This window comes from Leopardus geoffroyi, chromosome C1, assembly GCF_018350155.1.
Source record: "Leopardus geoffroyi isolate Oge1 chromosome C1, O.geoffroyi_Oge1_pat1.0, whole genome shotgun sequence".
In the NCBI taxonomy this organism is placed as follows: Eukaryota; Metazoa; Chordata; class Mammalia; order Carnivora; family Felidae; genus Leopardus; species Leopardus geoffroyi.
The window spans coordinates 64,634,542-64,654,330 of record NC_059328.1 but is presented as its reverse complement, the minus strand read 5'-3'; the positions used below and the strand labels follow the sequence as shown (position 1 = coordinate 64,654,330).

At 34.3% G+C, this 19,789-nt stretch overlaps 1 protein-coding gene and 1 non-coding gene across 2 annotated transcripts in view; both read left to right on the top strand.

The window, feature by feature from the left end:
* The window catches only part of PIGK (phosphatidylinositol glycan anchor biosynthesis class K), a 127,717-nt gene that overhangs the window by 35,076 nt on the left and 72,852 nt on the right, over window positions 1-19,789 (top strand). Inside the window, exons 4-9 of the mRNA XM_045477900.1 lie at window positions 4,468-4,603; window positions 6,307-6,418; window positions 7,647-7,743; window positions 9,809-9,926; window positions 10,713-10,823; window positions 15,954-16,126. Of these exons, the coding sequence (XP_045333856.1) occupies window positions 4,468-4,603; window positions 6,307-6,418; window positions 7,647-7,743; window positions 9,809-9,926; window positions 10,713-10,823; window positions 15,954-16,126 (747 nt within the window). The remainder of the gene's footprint in view (window positions 1-4,467; window positions 4,604-6,306; window positions 6,419-7,646; window positions 7,744-9,808; window positions 9,927-10,712; window positions 10,824-15,953; window positions 16,127-19,789) is intronic.
* On the top strand, window positions 14,258-14,448 carry LOC123600290. Its single transcript, XR_006713643.1, has one exon. It is a non-coding gene; the product is annotated as a U2 spliceosomal RNA (small nuclear RNA).

Below are 19,789 nucleotides of genomic sequence, written 5' to 3'. Positions count from 1 at the left end.
AATCCTAATGGTCCAGCACCTGTGGCTAGCACATTTGCTATGATTAGTTTCATAGTGCATGGGTGATGAGATTTATTAACTTGGAGATTCCTCCAGACATGGAAGAGAGAGGGAGAAAAGCCTAAAAGTAAATTACTCTGGCATCAAGCTAATTATTACATAACAAAATTTGTTGAATTGGCTCAGTCCAACTGTCATTAGATTGCTGCAGAAGCAATAATATAGAATATACTGAATAATTTATATCAGGGGGAAAAAAAGCAACACCTATGACCAGAAATCTAGAGTTAAGAGAGCATCAAAGATCCATGTGATTCTCAGATCGCCTGCTGTCTTAATTTCAGCTACTATTCTACATTGGGATGTTGATATTACTGAAGATAAGCCTGGTGATCCTAGCTCTGGTAGCTAAAGATGCTTTCAGATAGAATTATCTGATTAGTTAGCATGGCTATAGCATAGCAGTTTTAAGTGAACATTTAAAAAACATTTTTACCAATACAGTAATTTATTTAATTTAATTCAGTGAAAAATTATTAAGGTAATACCAGCCTATTTTTTTTTAATTTATTTATTTTTATTTTTTTTTTCAACGTTTATTTATTTTTGGGACAGAGAGAGACAGAGCATGAACGGGGGAGGGGCAGAGAGAGAGGGAGACACAGAATCGGAAACAGGCTCCAGGCTCTGAGCCATCAGCCCAGAGCCCGACGCGGGGCTCGAACTCACGGACCGCGAGATCGTGACCTGGCTGAAGTTGGACGCTTAACTGACTGCGCCACCCAGGCGCCCCAATACCAGTCTATTGTAAATGAAGAGTTATGCTTTTTGAAATGTCACACTATAATGATATAGGGCGATGAAGGATTATTCATCTATTTAACTTTTTTTTTTTAACCAATTGGTTCCTGGTTCCTGATTGGGCCAAGGAAGAACTTTGGGGAGGTGAATAAAGAATGGCCCTAGCAGACTTGATGCAGGGTTTACCTGTTTATTCAATGTTTGGCAAACATAATGGAATGTATTTATTTTAGTCCATTTTTCCCCCACATGTTTCTCAAATTGTGTTTCATGCCTTCTTTTTTGAGAAGTTTTAAAATTTCATTTTTATTTTAATTGTCCTTAAAATAGATATAAGCATGATTAAAGTATTCTTTTAAATCAGCTACTAAGGAGTGGTAAGGGAAGAAAATATTAGTAGTTTTTTTTTTAATCTATAAAAGGAAAGAAGTTATGCTTCACTAATATTTATTATATATACTTAAAGTAGCAAATATATATGATGTACAAATTAGTAGGTATATATGGGTGTGCCCTCATATTTTTTTAACTAACAGGAATGCATGATTTAAAATATGTGGAAAATCTTATATAAATAACTGACACACTGTTTGGATTCAAAGCCAGTTTGAACTTATACAATTTCAGTGCTCACTTTTTCTTTTGGTTTTGTGTTGAGAGAAGGCCATATTGCCATATGTTTTGTTGTGTGATGTAGGTTTTGCAGGGCCTTGAATAGAGTGAGAGTTGAGTCATCACACATGGTCGTATAGGATTGCCAGACTGTAAGAATATCATATTCTTGTATCGATTGGATATATTTGAGGGATTTTGTCTCAGTTTTAATAGGATACAAAGCAGATTGCTGTCGTTATATGAATATAGTAGTATATCTTTAGTGTAGATTTATTTTCTTTGGTTTTGATTCCAGCAGTGATTGATCTGATACCCACTCAGTGAAGACTTAAAAAAACTGCTGTGATACTAACCTGATATTCAAGTGACAAAGACACTTTAAGGAGTCAGCAAGTTAGATAACTGCTGTTTGGAGAATGTTCATTGGCAAAGTCTTAAATATAAGATCGGATTATCCTGAACAGTCAAGTAACATAACAGGAATTTATGAATCACATTTTGTACAGCATACTTTTGTGAACATTTTCTGTATTACTGAGTTACATTGTAGTGTAGATATCAAAATACAGAAAAAAGAAAAGAAATATAGGACCAGACCTGATGTTATCTCTTTTTCCTGTGAAATACAATAGCAGACATTCAGTTTTAGCAAAATAACATCATCCTTCAAATGGAGTTAATGTTTTTAGAGTATTATTAGTTTGGTAGTTTTTTTTAAATATGATTTATAATTTTGTATTTGTTCATAGTTTTATAAGAACTATAAGCCTAAGCAGTTTGCTTTCACTTCTATATTTTAGTATTATTATACAAATAATTTAACACTTGGACCAAGTGAGAATTTTTTTTTCTTCAGAAAAGTGTTCTGAACCTTTCTTAAGTTTTAGAAATAGTGAATTAGAATATGTGGTGTGACTTCTACATCTTTGAAATACAGTCTGTTTCCAGTCCTGTTTTTTTTTTTTTCATTGATTATCCACAAATAAAATGATTTTTTAAATGACATTGATTATGTTAACTGAAGGTTATGATGCTATTATATTGAGGCTCAGAATTGTCTGTAGGAAAAATGTTGATTGAATTTTTCATTTTAAGCTGAAATTACTACTTTTTGACATTGACATTTATAGATATTTAATAATCATTTCATTTCATAGAGCGAAATTAACCATAAGTCAAATGGCCTAAAGTAGTACTCCTATGTTGAGATTTGGAAGTCAGTTCAGTCTTATTTAATGATGGCTTATAACAAAAAAGATGATTGATAATAACTTAATGTAAGTTTGTCATCTTAAATTATGAAAAAAGAAAAGATCTATTTTTCCATTTTAAGAGGAGTAACTTTCACAATTCTGTGAGCATGAATCAGTAACAGCTGAAGATCTGATCTTTGAATGCGGCAGGGTTGGAACCCTTTCAAAATAGAAATCTAGCCAATTTTCAAGAAAAATCACAATGTTTCAGTTTTGAACTTTAATGTATTTGGAACATATGCAGTAGAACACTTTCTTCTTGCTGTCTCCTGCCAAACTAATTATGTATGCCACATTTAATTTTTCCCTTATGTTTGGGAAGCTCAGTATATGGTAGAATAAAGAATTGCCTGATTCATGTTCACCACTTTTAATGGTAAGATCAAGATGAGAAGTATTTAAGATAAATTTTATAATCTTCTCTCAAAGAAAATATATGCAAAAATGAAAATGTTTCATTCACTCAGCAGATATTTATTGAATACTTACTATATGCCAGGCTCTTTTACTATGCTTGGGTGTGAGTGATATAGTTGTGAACAGGACAGATAAAGCCCCTGTCCTCAGAGAGCTTATATTCCACTAGAGGTGGTGGGGGGAGATGGTGAGGATTTCAAATTCATAAATGACCTATAGAAAATAAACACCTAATAAGAATGGGGTAGCTTAGCTGAGATTGGAATGATAGGAAGATCTGGGAGAAGTCTAAATGTAGTTCGTCAGTAAGTAGCCCCTAAAGTGGGAAGGGCCTGGTGTATTCCTGGAACAGAAAGGCCAGGGTGGAAGGAGCATAGTGAATGTGGATGCTAGGAGCTTCAGTTAGAGAGGTATGCAGAAGCCACATTAAGAAAGCCTTTAGACCATGAAAGGAATTTCAGTTTTCCTCTAATTATAATGAGTCTTTAGAGGATTTTAAATGGGAAAATTTAATGGTTTGACTTACTTAGTTTAATGATTTGACTTATTTAAGAAAGATCAGTCTGGTAGTTATAAGGAGAATGACTTGTAAGATTAGGGCAAAACTGGAAGCAGGAAGCCAGATAGCGAACTATTTCAGTATCTAGTTAAGAGATGGTGTCTGGTATTATGGAGATGGAGTGGAGCCAGTGAACAATGATTGGCCTGGGGGTGTGTTCTGTGGCACACTGATTGCACTTGTGTGTTTCCATTCTTAAGCATTTAAGATTCTGAAAGTTAAATTTTTGGAGTACCGTAGCTTAATGTGGACTCTATAAGTCTTAAGAATGTCAAATATTTCTAAAATTTTATTTTACTTTTTTTTAATGTTTATTTATTTTTGAGAGAAAGAGAGAGAGCAAGCAGGGGAAGGGCAGAGAGAGGGAGACAGAAAATCCAAGCAGGTGCTATGCTGTTAGAGCAGAGCCCAAATGCGGGGCTTGAACCCATGGACCATGAGATCATGACCTGAGCTGAAGTCAGACGCCTAACCAACTGAGCCACCCAGGTGCCCCAAATATTACTAAAAATTTTAAAAATATTTGGGGAGGATAGTGTAGCTCTTTCAGCTTCCCTTTGCTCTATGGCATAAAACTTAAGTTAGTAATTTCAGGTTCTGTGGATAACTTCATGCCAGATTGTTCTAAATTCCCTTCTTTGAAGTTTATACTACATAAGGATATGAAAACAATTAAAAATTTCTTTTAAAAAATGTACTCAATTATTTTTGTTATTTTTAATGAAAAGAATGAACATAATTGCCTCATGATATAAATAAAATGTATCTGCTTTTAACTTTTTGGTTTAAGTAGCATATTTCCTGGAATTTTTTTTTTCCTAGTCACATTGTTCTGATGCTTGCAGACGATATGGCATGCAACCCTAGAAATCCCAAACCAGCTACAGTGTTTAGTCACAAGAATATGGAACTAAATGTGTATGGAGATGATGTGGAAGTAGATTATAGAAGTTATGAGGTAACGTTGTTTAATTTAGCAACATTTTTGAAATGTAGATATCATTACTTTGAAGCTCTAAAATAGCGATAGAATAAAATAGTCTTTTTCTTTAAACTTTGTATATAACTGTCACTGAAGCATTGATATAATTCTGTCTCTGCAGTTCATAGGAGTAAAACTAATACAGTATGAACATTTCATATATATATCTGGGATAGGACAACTTTATCTTAGCTTTTATGTTAGAGTATTTTAGTGAGTTTTCATGTATCAACTTTTTTTTTTTTTTACAGTAAATGTATTGTTCATGTTTCATATTTGACCTAAAATATCAAGCTTTGTATTTTTAGTAAACACATTAATTGTGGAAAAATTAAAATGATTAACAAAAAACTCACCCATATTTCCACTAGAGGTAATCACTTTTAATATGCTTCTAGTGTTTTATCCATATATGATTAAAAATCAAAATGTAAATTTGAAAGATGACATTATACTATAATTTTTTCCCTTTGAAACTTCATTTTAAATTTAATACGTAGTGAATATGTTTAAGATTTGAAGTCTGCTTTGATGAAGTCTTCCTCACTAATCCTTCTCCTTTTACCAAGCCTACCAAAAGTAAGACACAATTTTTGGTGTCTCCAGACCTGTTTGAAGCAATTTTAAAATATCAACTCTATCTCCTGCCAGCCTGTAAGCTCTTTGAAGCCATGGCCTGTTTATGTATCTTATACCTAGCCAGTACTTATAGCCCTTTGAAGGCACTCAGGAATATTTGTTCAGTGATTAAATGTGCATGAATATTCGACTTTTTACTTGTTTATTTAGTCATCATAAAATATAAACCAAAAATTTCCCTTCCTTGTTAGCCAACAAGAACTCTTATTAAAACATTTAGCATTTTTCTCTCTTCTGGGAAAAATGTAAACCAAACATTATATACACATACATATACATACACACATGAACACACATACATACACATATACATTTACATACTCATGATTTAAGGAAAGGTCAAACAAGAAAGTTGGATAGAATTTCTGCTTTTTAAATTTAGATCTATGTAATATAACTTCAGATATGCTTTCAAAGAATCCTAGATATCCACACATTTCAGGTTAGGAAATCTGGCTTAAAGTGTGATGAATTTTTTACATGTTAAAGTTACCCCTAACATAATTAAAGTAACAAAATGCATTAAAAAATCAAAGATACCTAATTTAGGGATTATTTATGGAACTATCATTATGGCTTTATTTTTATGATTCATTATGGACCTATCTTTCAAATTTTATCTAGAATTCACCAGGTAGTTGTACAGATTAACTACAGTAGTTATAATGTTGTTAGATTAATTTACAAGTTTCTATATTTTGTATCTTCCCAAAGAATTGCCTTTGAAAAAATATAAATAATTTTTAAGTTTTTGGGCAATATTTTGCATAGCATTTAAAGTTTTAAATTTAATTAACTGATTTTTCCCCAAGGTAGTTTTGTTAGCTGTTAGTATTTAATGGAAGCAAGTTAATTTTGAGGTATATATTTAAGGTATATATTTAATTGCGTTATATTTCTTTTTGTGTTTTATTTTCAGTTTATGCTGAGTAATTCATAGAGAAACAAAGAGGAATGTTTTTGAAAACTAAAAAAAATTATCACGTTTCCCTGAGTTCTATTTCATTTGATTTCTTCTTCTTTTTTTTTTTTTTTTTCAGGTGACTGTGGAGAATTTTTTACGGGTATTAACTGGCAGGATCCCACCTAGTACTCCTCGGTCAAAACGTCTTCTTTCTGATGATAGGAGCAATATTCTTATTTATATGACTGGTAATTTCAGAATTTAAATATTTAGTAAGAGAATATATTGTAACTCTTCTCAAGAAGGAATCTTCATGGAAAGAAATTTAAACATTTGTTTTGTAGTTCTCTTTTCTCATAGGACAACTTGAAATGATATTTGGAAACAGTATGATATACTGTTCCTCAGTTTATGATCTCTGTTTATCTATTTATTTTTTTTTTTTTTACTATTACCCTGGTAAAAACTTACTACCTTTTACTTAGGATCCTGGCTATAGCTTTGTCTTCAGTTTTGTCTCCTGTTAATCATCCTACTAAAGTATTTAATTAAAATAGCAAATCTGTCCTTCCTTTCTGTGAAACTTTACAATGGTTTCCTGTTGATGGAGTCTCAAATTTTAGTGTGTATGAAGATTATTTGAATGCAAATACTCAGGTCTTTCCTAAAATTCTGATTTAGTTTTGGTCCATTTTGAGCTCACAGGACTGCAGTGTGTTCTGAGGGGCCACTGACGTAGACAGGTTTTTCTACTTTGATGGCCTGTGGGAAGTACCTTTTAAAAAGCTGCACAAAGGAGCTTTATAGGCATGCTAATGATGATGCTGATATGTTTCTTACTTTACAGCAAAAGAAACAGAGACATAGAAAGATTTAAGTTATTTGCCTAAGTTAACACAGTCATTAAGTGGCAAAGCTAGCATTTGAATCCAGACAGACTGGCTCTATCCCTGTATTCTAAAGGTCACAATCTTCTGGTCAGCTCTCATGGGACAGTGGTTGATAGCAGTAAACACTTTGGTTTTTATGTGGGAATGACACTTCCTGGTAGTAATAGCATTCCCGGTATACACCGTGAGTAGAACTAGCGTACTATGGCACCAGCTAGTGTTGCAACCTCTTTCTCACCACAGTATTTGCCTGGTGTTTGAGAAATTTATTTATTTATGGAAACTCACTTCTGACATAATAATGAAGCCAGTGCAAAAGTATAAATGTGCTTTTATATGATAAAATGATGAGAACTTTTAAAGATATTAGATCTATTTTTTTGCACAGTGTATCATTATTCTGTTTTTAATTGGTATAATAGAAAATTAAATTTTTCATTTTCACAGTACTTTTAATTTTAGAGTGTAAAATAACAAATGTTATTAAAATACTGCCTTGAGTGAAGTAAATGCTTGTATCTGGATGTATGCAGTTTGTATTAAAAAAAAAATGCATATATTTGACCTTTTTAACTCTTCCTACAAGGACATGGTGGAAATGGTTTCTTGAAATTTCAAGATTCTGAAGAAATTACCAACATAGAACTTGCAGATGCTTTTGAGCAAATGTGGCAAAAAAGACGGTAATTAGCAGATGATTACTTTTCATAAGATAAATTAATACCTAATTTTTCCATGGTTAGTGGATTTGTAGATCTTACTTTATGAGATTTTAATTTATTTTAATAGTTTCTTCTACTCTTTTAGATTTATGTTTGTTATTTCTACTGAACTGAATTATTTTTAAAAGAAACCTCAGTGTCATTAAAGAGTATTAAAAAAAAAGTTAACCTTTTAAGATCAGCTGTCTGTTATATTTAGCATTGTTTTTGGAGGAAATAAGAGTCCCACAATCAAGTTCCCCATTATGTACAGGGTTTGTGAACATATATTTATTTTCCAGCTTCAGCCTGTTGTTACTTTTTTGTACATTCTCTGACCCTCCACATGAGAGCAGTACATTATTTCTTCTTTGGAAGAAAATGCTGAAATTACGATTAATATAATATTTGTAACAACTCACATTAAGGATGATATGTTGTTAGTAATCCATGGTAAGCAGCACCCCCCCCCCCCCAGTTGAAAGTTGTCAATGAAAGTAAGAGAATAGAAAGCAGCAGAAGTGCTTTTAACTTGATTATCTTCAATAAAAACTTCTGGGTTACCTTCTAAACACATGGCACAGACAGGAATGTGATGCTTATTCTGCCTTCAGAGTGTTTAAAATCTAGTGTATGTACACAGCTGTGCTACATGTTAAATGTAAATATTGAATTATATGCATAAGAAGAATGAACGGAGGTGTTGAAGAGGAAACTTTTGCTAGGTACTAGTTTTATCTTATTCATAGCTTACATTTATTGGATATATACTAGGTACTAAGCACTGTGTTTTATATGTACTGTCTCATTTAATTTTAATGATAACTGCATGAGGTAGATACTATTATTATTCCTGTTTTCACACGTGAGTAAATTGAGGCACAAAGAGATTAAGTAACTTGCTACACTTTACACAAGTAGTCCAGCACTAGAATTCATTCCAAAGTCCAGTCATAGGGCTGACTCTCTGAATTGTTCTAGTATACTGCCCCTCGTAACCTTAGATGTTTCTGATCTTCAGGGGCCTCCTCAGATTTTGTCTCAGAACAAATATGCCATATGAATTGTTCCTTTTGTCACATGTTTAGATATTATGGTGCAAGATTCCTTGTTTTCTTTTCTAGGTGCAATGTTAGCTGTTTACCTAGATCCAGTGTCTGAAAAACTTCTGAAAAAAGTTTCTATCTGCTCCCTACCTTCACCAGCTAGGCAATACATTTTAAAATATAGATTGACCTTACCCTACATTTTTGAAACTAATTTTCTCCATCTTCCCAAATGTATTGTAAACGTTAACTACATAGTGCTATTCTCCTTTTTCCAAATAATTACGCTTTTTCAAATTTAGGTACCGTAGTACAGCTTTTTTCCTCTCCTGGGATGTGCTGTTCCTTTCTTTTTTAGTTGAAATAATTCACCCTTCCTTGCCCATGACAGACATCACCTTTCCCTGACCTGCCTTTCTTTATAGTTCCCTCTCTTCCTTTCTCTATGCTCTTAGAGCATTTGATTTTGCTAGACTTGAAGCTCTATGAAGGCAGGGAGGGACTGCTGTATCCCCAGCTTAGTGTGAGGCCTACTGTAGGCTCTAATAGCTATTTGTAACTCTTACCACATTCCCTTTAGTTATATGTTCATATGTTTCTCTTCCAGTTAGATTTTAAGCTTTTTGCGTATACTAAGTCATATATTTTTATTTTTTCCTGAACCTGGACTCGTTTTCTAGGACAGCATGGGTGCCAAATAACTGGTTTTTGAATTGAATATTCATTTGGATTCAAGATAAGGGAGGGGGAAAGAGTTGAGGCAACCACTTTGTGGTACAACCACTACTCCCTGTTGAGGTAGTTTCCCTGGACAGGATTATAGCTTTGATATTTCTAATATCAAATTTGTACTGGGAATTCTGAAAACTCTCAAATTTTTAATGAAATGACTAAGATATGATTTCAAGACTTCAACATCTTATGCAAGTATTATAAAAATATTACTCAATGTATTATTAACAGCATGATTCATGTCAAAGATATTACCACTTTTCTTTCAGCTACAATGAGCTGCTCTTTATTATTGATACTTGTCAAGGAGCATCCATGTACGAACGATTTTATTCTCCTAACATAATGGCTTTAGCTAGTAGCCAAGTGGGAGAAGATTCGCTCTCGGTAGGTGCATTCTTCCCATTTGTGAACTGCATTGTCTTTGGAATATGTTGCTATTTTGGAAATCACTTGTATGCTTTATGAATATATCTGGGTTTTTTTTAGTCTCAGACTTTTTAACACCTTAGAAGGAAATTTTTGTTGCATTTAAAACATTTTCTTAAAATGATGAGATTAGACATATACTTCTTTCTTCTGCTTTGCTTTAAAAAAATTATTGCAGTATAATTGACATACAATATTATGTTAGTTTCAGGTGTACAATATAATGATTTAATATTTGTATATATTGTAATCACTACAATGAGTCTGGTTAACATATGTCACAATACCAAAACAAAAAACAAAAAAACAAAAAAAAACATATCACCATACATACAGAATTTTTTTTCCTTGTGATGAGAACTTGTAAGATTTACTTTCTTAGCAACTTTTAAATATGCAATACAGTATTATTAACGATAGTCACCATGCTGTACATTACATCTCATGTCTTATTAAATTTATAACTGCAGTTTGTCCTTTTGGCTCCCTTCACCCATTTGGTCTTACCCCCACCTCTCATCTGGCAACCGCCAATCTCTTCTCTGTATCTATAAGGTTGGTTTTTGTTCTAGTCGTTGTTTTTAGATTACATGTATAAGTGAGATCATATGGTATTTGTCTTTCTCTGACATATTTCATTTAGTATAATGCCCTTAAGATCCATCCATGTTGCCATAAATGGCGAGATTTCATTTTTTTTATGGCTTAATAATATGCCGTTGTATATGCTTTGCTTTTTCATAGCATCAACCTGATCCTGCAATTGGAGTCCACCTTATGGATAGATATACATTTTATGTCTTGGAATTTTTGGAAGAAATTAATCCAGCTAGTCAAACTAATATGAATGACCTTGTAAGTATTTGCTTGATTTGATTATAGCACATAGGTCTGCTTAATGCGGTAAGTGAAGTCCTTTACTCCCCGTACTCCTGGGGTACTGTTTCATATGTTGAATGGTAGCCTTTTAAATGGTTTTGAATTTCCCTTTACAGTAATATCTCTCTCTTTACTACAGGAGGCCTCAAGCTTTAGTCCAACTAAAGTCAACTAAATTCCTTGAGGTGCTTTCGTGTTTTCATTCATTTTCTCATGCTCTTTTCTCTACCAGAAATGTACTTTTTTTAGATTCACTTATTCAAATTCTGTCTATTCTTTGGGAGTCAAATCAGATCCTACCTCCTTCAGGAAATAGCCCCATAATTCTTCCCTGTTGGATTTAAGTAAGATAAATAAAGTTTTTCAGAGATTTATTTCTCTTTTGTACCACTTATCATAGTCTGCCTTTTTCTGAACTTACTGAGTGTAATAAGATGTTGAAGAAAAGGGATTTTCTCTTACATATTTGTGTCCACCCTACAACTTCTAGTACAGTGTTTTGATGTGGCTTCTTGAATTTAGTTCAATCTTTTTTCTTGACTTTTCTATACTGATTGTACCCTTAAATTAGATCTACTCTGAAGTTGCTCTTGAAAGTAAGCAAAAGAAAAAGCTTGAAACAATTCTAGCCTGGATAATTACTGTGCATCAATGACTTTTGCTCTTATTTTTTCATTAATTTATAACTTGTTCTTGTATTCACAAACATTTTTTGAGTTTTGGCTAAGTGCCAGCCACTGGCTATATCCTAGTGAAAGAGGCAGACACTGTCCCTGCCTTCGTGGAGCAGGGAGAATGAAGGGGAAGCCAAGTAGATGGGGCTTACCATTTAGATAATTTTATTTTAATTAAAGAAGTTCTGGGCTCCTGGGTGGCTCAGTTGTTGAATATCTGACTCTTGATTTAGGCTCCTGTCATGATCGCAGGGTCATGGGATCAAGCCCACGTCAGGCTCTGCACTGAGTATGGAGCCTGCTAAAGATTGTCTCTCTCTCTCTCTTCCTCTGCCCCTCTCTCCCACTCATGCACACTCTCTCTAAGATAAAAAAAAGTTCTGCAAAATTCTGAAAACCACTGTTGTGAGCTATCATATTTGATAACATAGAACTATTTCTTACATTTTGAAGGTTATATATTTTGATGCCTGTTAAATCTTAATATGAATTTGGAAATTAAATCTTGTTATAGTGCTACTTTATAAGAAAACTATAGTCACCTAAATTCCAGTTACTATAGTGGTTAAGTTTATTCCCTTTTTTAAAAATTTTTTTATTTAAAAAAGGTTTTTTTTCTTAACGTTTATTTATTATTGAGAGACAGAGAGACACATAGCATGAGCATGGAAGGGGCAGAGAGAGGAGGAGACACAGAATCTGAAGCAGGCTCCAGGCTCTGAGCTGTCAACACAGAGCCCGACGCAGGGCTCGAACTCACAAACTGCGAGATCGTGACCTGAGCCAAAGTCGGGTGCTCAACCGACTGAGCCACCCAGGTGCCCCAAGTTTATTCCCATTTTTAATTATGCATTGTATATTTTATTTAATATGTGACACACTGTCTCAAAAGTTACCATATATGCACTTTACACTTCAAATAGACGTCTAATGGATTTAAAAAAAAAATACTCTGTCTCTCTAAAATAAATAAACATTGGAAAAAAATTAAAAAATAATAACTTCTTCCATTGAAATCATACAGGAAAGACTGAAGAAACTCCTGTTTTGTTTGTGTGTTTGTTTTTGCCCACAGTTGCTGTGTGGTTTTTATTTTTTTATTTTGTGTGTGTGTGTAGTTTTTAATAAACATTCCTCACTAATATCTTGTTCTCCACTTCCATTTTTTTAATTGAATGATTATTATTTTAATCTTGTTCAGTAAGAATGATCCATTTCCTTGAAGTTAAATATTATAGTGAATTGGCATGTCTCCAGATGTTGTGAACTAATACCTATTCTGTTGGATTATGTGTGTATAGGAAAATGTGTTGGGTATCAGCCGTATTCAGAGTGTACTATATCAGGTGCTTCAGGAGCAGCAAAATTAGAAGACATTGTGCTTAGCCCCTTAAAAATTTGTAGTGTCATTGGTAACTGTTGCAAAGCACATTTATAGAGTGTCGCCTATTATCTCAAGTCTCTGGATCCTCCAGGTAATCTTCTCTCCTCTGTGAACATCTAACTCTTGTTATGTACCTTTAAGATACTTTTGCTTTTAATATTTCTCTGTAATTGTTTATATTTGTGACGTTCCCTCGAGGCTTTCAGCTTCTTAAATAAGCAGTATAAGAACCATGCTTTATGTATCTCATTACCCCCAGAACTTAATTATAGTACCTAGTGTATTTATAGATTTTCAGTGAGTATTATGAATGAATGAAAAGATATGACAACAATGCACATTTGTATGATTCCTTTAAATCCAGTGGGATTGGTCATTAAAATTTTTCTTGGAAGAGAGAGACTTTCAGGTTTGGAAGCAGAGAAGTATAGCATATTCCAGGAAAATGGAATACATGCAGAGGCACAAAACTTGGAATATGTCATCATCCTTGTCTTTGACAGTTATATAATCTGGTTAGAGTGTGGAGATTCTGTAAGTGAAGGAGATTATGAAAAGTGAATGTTGGTAAGGCTAAGGAAACCAGAATGATATGATAACATTTTCTTGAAGGAAGGAATAACTTCAAAGAAAGTGAAGTACAATGATTTTAGCAGCAAAGAAGATACTACTTTTTATCTTGTTCCCCAAGCTCATTCCACTGTGCTTTTCCTGCTTTCTTCTGCTGGTACTTAATAAAGCCCACCAAGTTGCTCATACAGGAATGCCTTCAGTATACATACGACTTCAATCTTATCTTTGTTTATTTTGTTTTATCTTTTACTTTGTTTCTGCAACCTTTCATCTGTATCATCCTTCCTGCTTGGCATTTTACTTTCTTGTAAAATCTGTTTGGCATTTTAGTTTCCCCACCCTTTTTGCCTTCACTGCTTCTTAATTTATGTCCTGATCTCTTTGTATTTCCTTTTCCTGCTTTCCTGAACCCGGAAGGCATTGTGATGTTAGGCAAATTACTTAATCTTTTAGTAGTTTAAAGTAGAGATAAAATTTTGATATACCTCAAAGTTATTGTTGGGCTTAAATGAGAATATCTACGAGTTACTTAGCACAGTGCTTAGATCACTTTGTTTCTTAAATTCTAGCTGCTCTGCCCTTCCCCACCCATATCCCATCATATTGGCGATTACCTTTGCATGTGGTCTTGTCTCCACAGGTGGGCAAATGCTGTAGGCCCTAGGCCCTTACCAGCAGGCCTGTCATGGTTTTCTTCATATGTCCTGTGCTCCTGCCCAACTAGGTTATTTGCCCTACACATTTTTGCAGCCACTCCTTTAGTAAGAGAGTTATTTCCCATTGTTTCTCAGCCTTTCAGCTAAGATGGAGTGTAATATTTGTTTTTAGCAGTTTAGTATCTACTATATCTTCTATCCGAGGACAGTATATTAAATGGATTTTTGGAGCAGGGAGGTGGAACAAGAGCTTGCCCCATCCACTGCTCTCATTGACCTGGTATTGTAGTACCTCTAGGAATGGTACACCCTCTCACGGGAATGGCAGGGTTGCAAATGGCAGGCTGGTGTTGGGGCAGGAGTCACACGCCGGCACAGAAACCAAGTAGCCAGGCTCTAGTGTCCCTGGCCTGGGGACCTAAGGGCTCCCTTCTGCATGCAACTGCACATGCGTACTGTCACAGGTCGGCTGGCCTATGTGTTTGTGGCTGTCAGGATCAGTCTTACCACACTCCGTCCACCACAGGAAAGTCCTGGCTTCCTCCCTCCCCACTTGTGCCTCCATCTGTTTGTGTCACCACTCCCACAAAAGAATGCTATTTCCCATCTATAATCTACCTTTCCCTTCAGAAAATAGCTTAAATCCCACTCCCTCTTTTTTCTTATCCTCAACCTATAAAAAGTTTATCCTTTTCTGAAGCAGAAGCTGTCACCTTTTTTTCTATCTTGTTATGTTTATTCATCTCTGATATGGCTTAAAGGCTTGAGGATAGGACCATGGCTATCAACTTCTGTATCCTTTTTGGAAGGTAACAGTATGAAATATATGTAGTAGACATTTTTTATCCTTTGCTGAGTGAATGAATGACTATATGTCTATCCTTGGTAATTCACTGATCTGGAATATCAGGGGTAAGGTTAACATAGAAATTATTGTGAGATCAATGTAGAGATGAAGTCATGGTTTTCAGGCTTTATTCTTTGGAGCAGTAGAGTGTCTGGATGTGCCTTGAGTTTATTTTCATTATGGATAAACTAAGAAAGTTACTTAATTTATAGAATTTATACACAGCAGGAGAACAAAGGGCCTCTCTAGTGGGGGGGAGAGGGGTGTCTGTACTTCGACTTCGTGCCTTCCAGAGCAGCTCTGCTTTCATCTTTTATATTTTGGGCTACCGTGTAATATTTTATTTGAATTTAAAGTTTTGTTTTGTTTTTTAAATGAAGCATCGTGATTATAAAATGTTTGAAAGACCATTCTGGGGGTTCCTGGATGGTTTACTCAGTTGAGTGTCTGACTCTTGATTTTGGCTCAAATCATGATCTCAGGGTCATGGAATCAAGCCACATGTTGGTCTACGAGCTGAGCATGGAGCCTGCTTAAGATTCTTTCTCCCCACCCCCCCTCCCTCACTGCACTTTCTCTCTAAAAGAAAAAAAAATAATAATAAAATAAAACATTCTGGTAGAGCACCCCACTGAGACGAATGTAGTTGCAAAAAACCCACAATGTTTCTTGTAGTGTTACATGTGAGTTCTCAGTAAATTTAAGGTCCAAAATATATTTGGTAGCATATGATTCAAAAAAACTGAATGTTTTTTTCCCTCCCTAGCCAGCTTCCCTTTTTATTACTTGTTCTAATGTCTGTATAGCTTTCTTAGAATGTCATGTACTACCATAGCAGTGAAACTTTAATCTTTAGAATCAGTAGCTTCTTCAGGTTGGGAGAGCTTTAAAAATACAGAACAGTCTACTATACTGTGTTACTGATTTAATAAATGCTGTGTGTGTATTTATTGTTACATATATCTTTTTCAGTTTCAGGTCTGTCCCAAAAGTCTATGTGTATCTACCCCTGGACATCGCACTGATCTTTTTCAAAGGGATCCTAAAAATGTCCTGATAACTGATTTTTTTGGAAGTGTGCGGAAAGTGGAAATTACAACAGAGACTATTCGTCTGCAACCAGATTTAGGAAACATGGAAAGCAGGTATTCATCTTGAATTATTATTTTATTAGAATATACTGGTCTTACAACTCATAAATCTTTATGTAACATGATGTTCCATAGTAGTAAGAAATGAAAGTTGGTGTTTGTAAATAAACTACATATTTCTACCCATTCTTCACTTTATGTAGGCCCTATAGTTTTCAGGCTTATGAGCAAAAGCTATCAATATTAGGGAGAAGCTAAGATCATGATTAGGATTGTGTTGTTAGCTCCAAAATACAATGGTCATAGTAGCAATTTGAGACTTGCTCAAAAGGACTAAAACTTTCCTTGTAACTGACTTTCTTAGAGCCATTACTTTTCATTAGTGGAGGTGTGCATAAAAAAGGTTTCAGAAAACCTTCATGAAAGGGCCGGTATGTGAACTTTTCAAACATTACTACTCTAATGAGTGTGTATGCTTTCACCTGTAGCAATAGAAAGTGTTTGTTACATGATGTGACACCGAATAGGAAAGTTGGCAGCTGGGTGTAATAAGGGCCCAAGGAATCCGGCAGGTATAAGGCAGATAAACATAAAAAGGGGAAGCTAGCACCAAAAGAACGTAGGAGCCAAATACAAACTTTAAATAATCATTTCCATGTTCAGAATTTCTTTGGGCTCCAGCAGTAAGGCTACTTCTCTCTCTGCCATGTATTTTGATTCCTAGAGTCTGGGTGGTTTGTGAGCCTGGTTCAGTGGTATCTCTGGTTTTTCTCTAGTGTTACATTATGTTAATCTGAAACAATTTATCTGGAGCTATTGTAAATTTGGAGGGACTGTCTCATCAACAGGTGCCACGGTTTTGGATTTATTTGGGGGCTCTTGGCAATTCATTAGGGAAAGGAATGAGAGAGAGAGGGATATACACCCTCTCTTGGGGAGTAGATGGTGTGTGAGTGTGCGGTGAGTATACATGCCTGCACACACGTGTAGGTGTGTGTGTATGCGTGTGTGAGCGCACAGACCGGAGAGAGAGATTGAGAGAAATGGGTTGACTTAGGGTATGCGAACTTTAGAAATATTTATAATGTTTCATTTGTTTTCCCCTGTAAACATTTTCAAAGGAAAAATGCTTTGTTAGGATTAAATAGTGTCTCAGTTAATAACCATTTCTTGAAATATATAGATGATATATTTTACTAGGCATTTAACTTTGTTATTTGTGATTGTCTAATACTGTCTATTGGAAACTCATACTTGTGAGAACTTTTCTGGATTGCTAACTGGCAACATAAATTACTCTCAACTTTGAAAATTTCAAAGACTTGTAATTGAGCTTATGAATGTTTTAGGAATAAGTTTAAAAATTACAAAATGAATGTTTGAAGATTTAAAATTGATATTATTGTTAATTATTTCCTATTTTAGATATTCAAAGCCTTAGGTCTTTTCCAATTTCCTATAGTTTATTGGCTTAAAAATATTTTTTAAGAGATCAGATGATATTCTACAGCATTCGTATTTGTTGTTTTATTTTTTTAATGTTTATTTAGAGAGAGGGAGAGAGAGAATCCCAGGTAGACTCTGTACTGTCAGCACAGAGCCTGATGGAGGGCTTGAACTCATGAACTGTGAGATCATGACCTGAGCTGAAATCAAGAGTTGGATATTTAACTGACTGAGCCACCCAGGTGCCCCTACTTATTTGAAATACTAAATTTCACATTACTTTTGTAAAACAGCTAAATTATATCTTAACACTTAGCAACTAAAATTGAAATGTCTTTTACCAAATTCATTTTGTAATTTTCCTTGAATTTAAGCCTATGAAATTATAAGATACACCTTCTCTTAACCATCTGAACGTTGCATTAATTCATTCTAAAGGCAAGGACCATCTTTATACTTTTTCCTTTACTAATTTTCTATTTTCTCCACGTAACAATATTAAATATGCAATAAGTATACAATAAAAAATGATTTCAATGGAATCTACTAAGTCTCATTATATGTTTTGGAGGAATGGAATTTTGGCTCATAAATTATCTTTGTGTATTAGTTCAAGAGCAGAAATTGTTGGTGCTGAAAATTATCTTAATTTATCTTTAATCGAGGAGAAAATTTTGAGCCTCAAAGCCAGGCACCGGGCATTGTTGAATTACAGCACCCTCTAGTGTTTATAAATAAATTTTATTTTGAATATTATGTACAAATGGTTTCATGATAATTGGTATATGTTATCCAATTAGGAGAATTAAATTTCCAACATGCGTCAGGAATTTTGAAATGGATGCTACAAATATTATCTCGTTGTATGTAGGTAGTATTTATATAATATGAATGGCAATCAGATATTTGTTTAGAGAAGAGTATATTCATGAGAGGTTAGATATCACAAAAAATATTTTATTAAGGAAATTATGGGTTAGGATGTGTATGTATTTTTTCAGATCTTAGGTTAAAAATATCAATATAGTCACTTAGTTATTAAAATTGGCAGTTATGCTTTTAAGGTATTACTTTCTACATGCTGGGAAACAACAGAATTGATTCATATTTCATATTTTGCATGTAAGTATACTAGAGTAAACAACTATAATGGAGAATCTTAGTACATAAAATTGGCTGTAGTAGCTGTATGAAATTATTGTTATGTGTCTTTTGAAATAGATATTGAGTATAATCATAAAGTTAGTAACAACACCTTGTTTCTGCTTGTGTCCTAGTAATTATGTGATTAAATTATTTGTAAAAAAAATGATATAAAATAAGGACTGACTGCATTAAGTGTGGCTTATATAACTTGTTCTAAACTGCTTCATCTGAGTATACACGGTTGACTTTTGATGAGTATGGAGACAATAGCCTGCCCTCCTGAAAGAGTTGGACTTTTTAGAATCTAGTAATAAGTCTGTGTTAGCTCAGAATACCAGTTTTGTGTCCTCACTGTATAGGGAAAATATTCTCCAGCTTGTGGATGTCAAAAGATAGGCATGTTTTAGTGTTACAAAACATAGAAGTTCTAAATTCAGTAGGCATTGACCAAGAAAAAATGGAATCCAGGACAACATTAATTGCAAATGCTCATCTTTTATCCTGGTTAGTTAGATGAAAACTCACCTAGTCTGACTTCTGCTTTAGGCTTTAAATTTAGGCACTTGATTCTATTTGTGAATGCTATTTTGTAATTTTATCCTATTATACTAGAATTTCTTTCTTTTTTGAAGCAATCTTCAGCAATTGAAATTTTTTTGGGCTTAGCAGGAAATTTGAGACAGGACTGTTTTCTTACAGATTCCTTACAGACCTCCAACAGAAGGGTAAGATACAGCCTCCTCAAGGTCAGTCTGTGTTTTGAACACCAGAGTAGGCTTCTTCCAAGGGCTTGTTAAGGAAGTCCCCACCTCACATAGATCAAAGTTCAGACCGTTGCAGCCATAGTCATCATATTTTTAGCCCTTTCTATGTGCTTCATGCTTTATATGATCACATTAGCTAGGACTGTTGAGTTGTAATAATAGAATCCAACCTGAGCTACATTTTTTTTAAGGACATTTGTTATACAGATATTCTGTGTTTTATGGAACCTAAGGACTGACCCCCAGAAGGGAGTGGAAACAGGAACCAGATATCAGTCAGAAACACAGGCAGCACTCTCTCCATCTCCCCATTGTTTTAGTCTTTTCTTTCTCTTCTGCTCTGGCCACATAGGGGATAAAA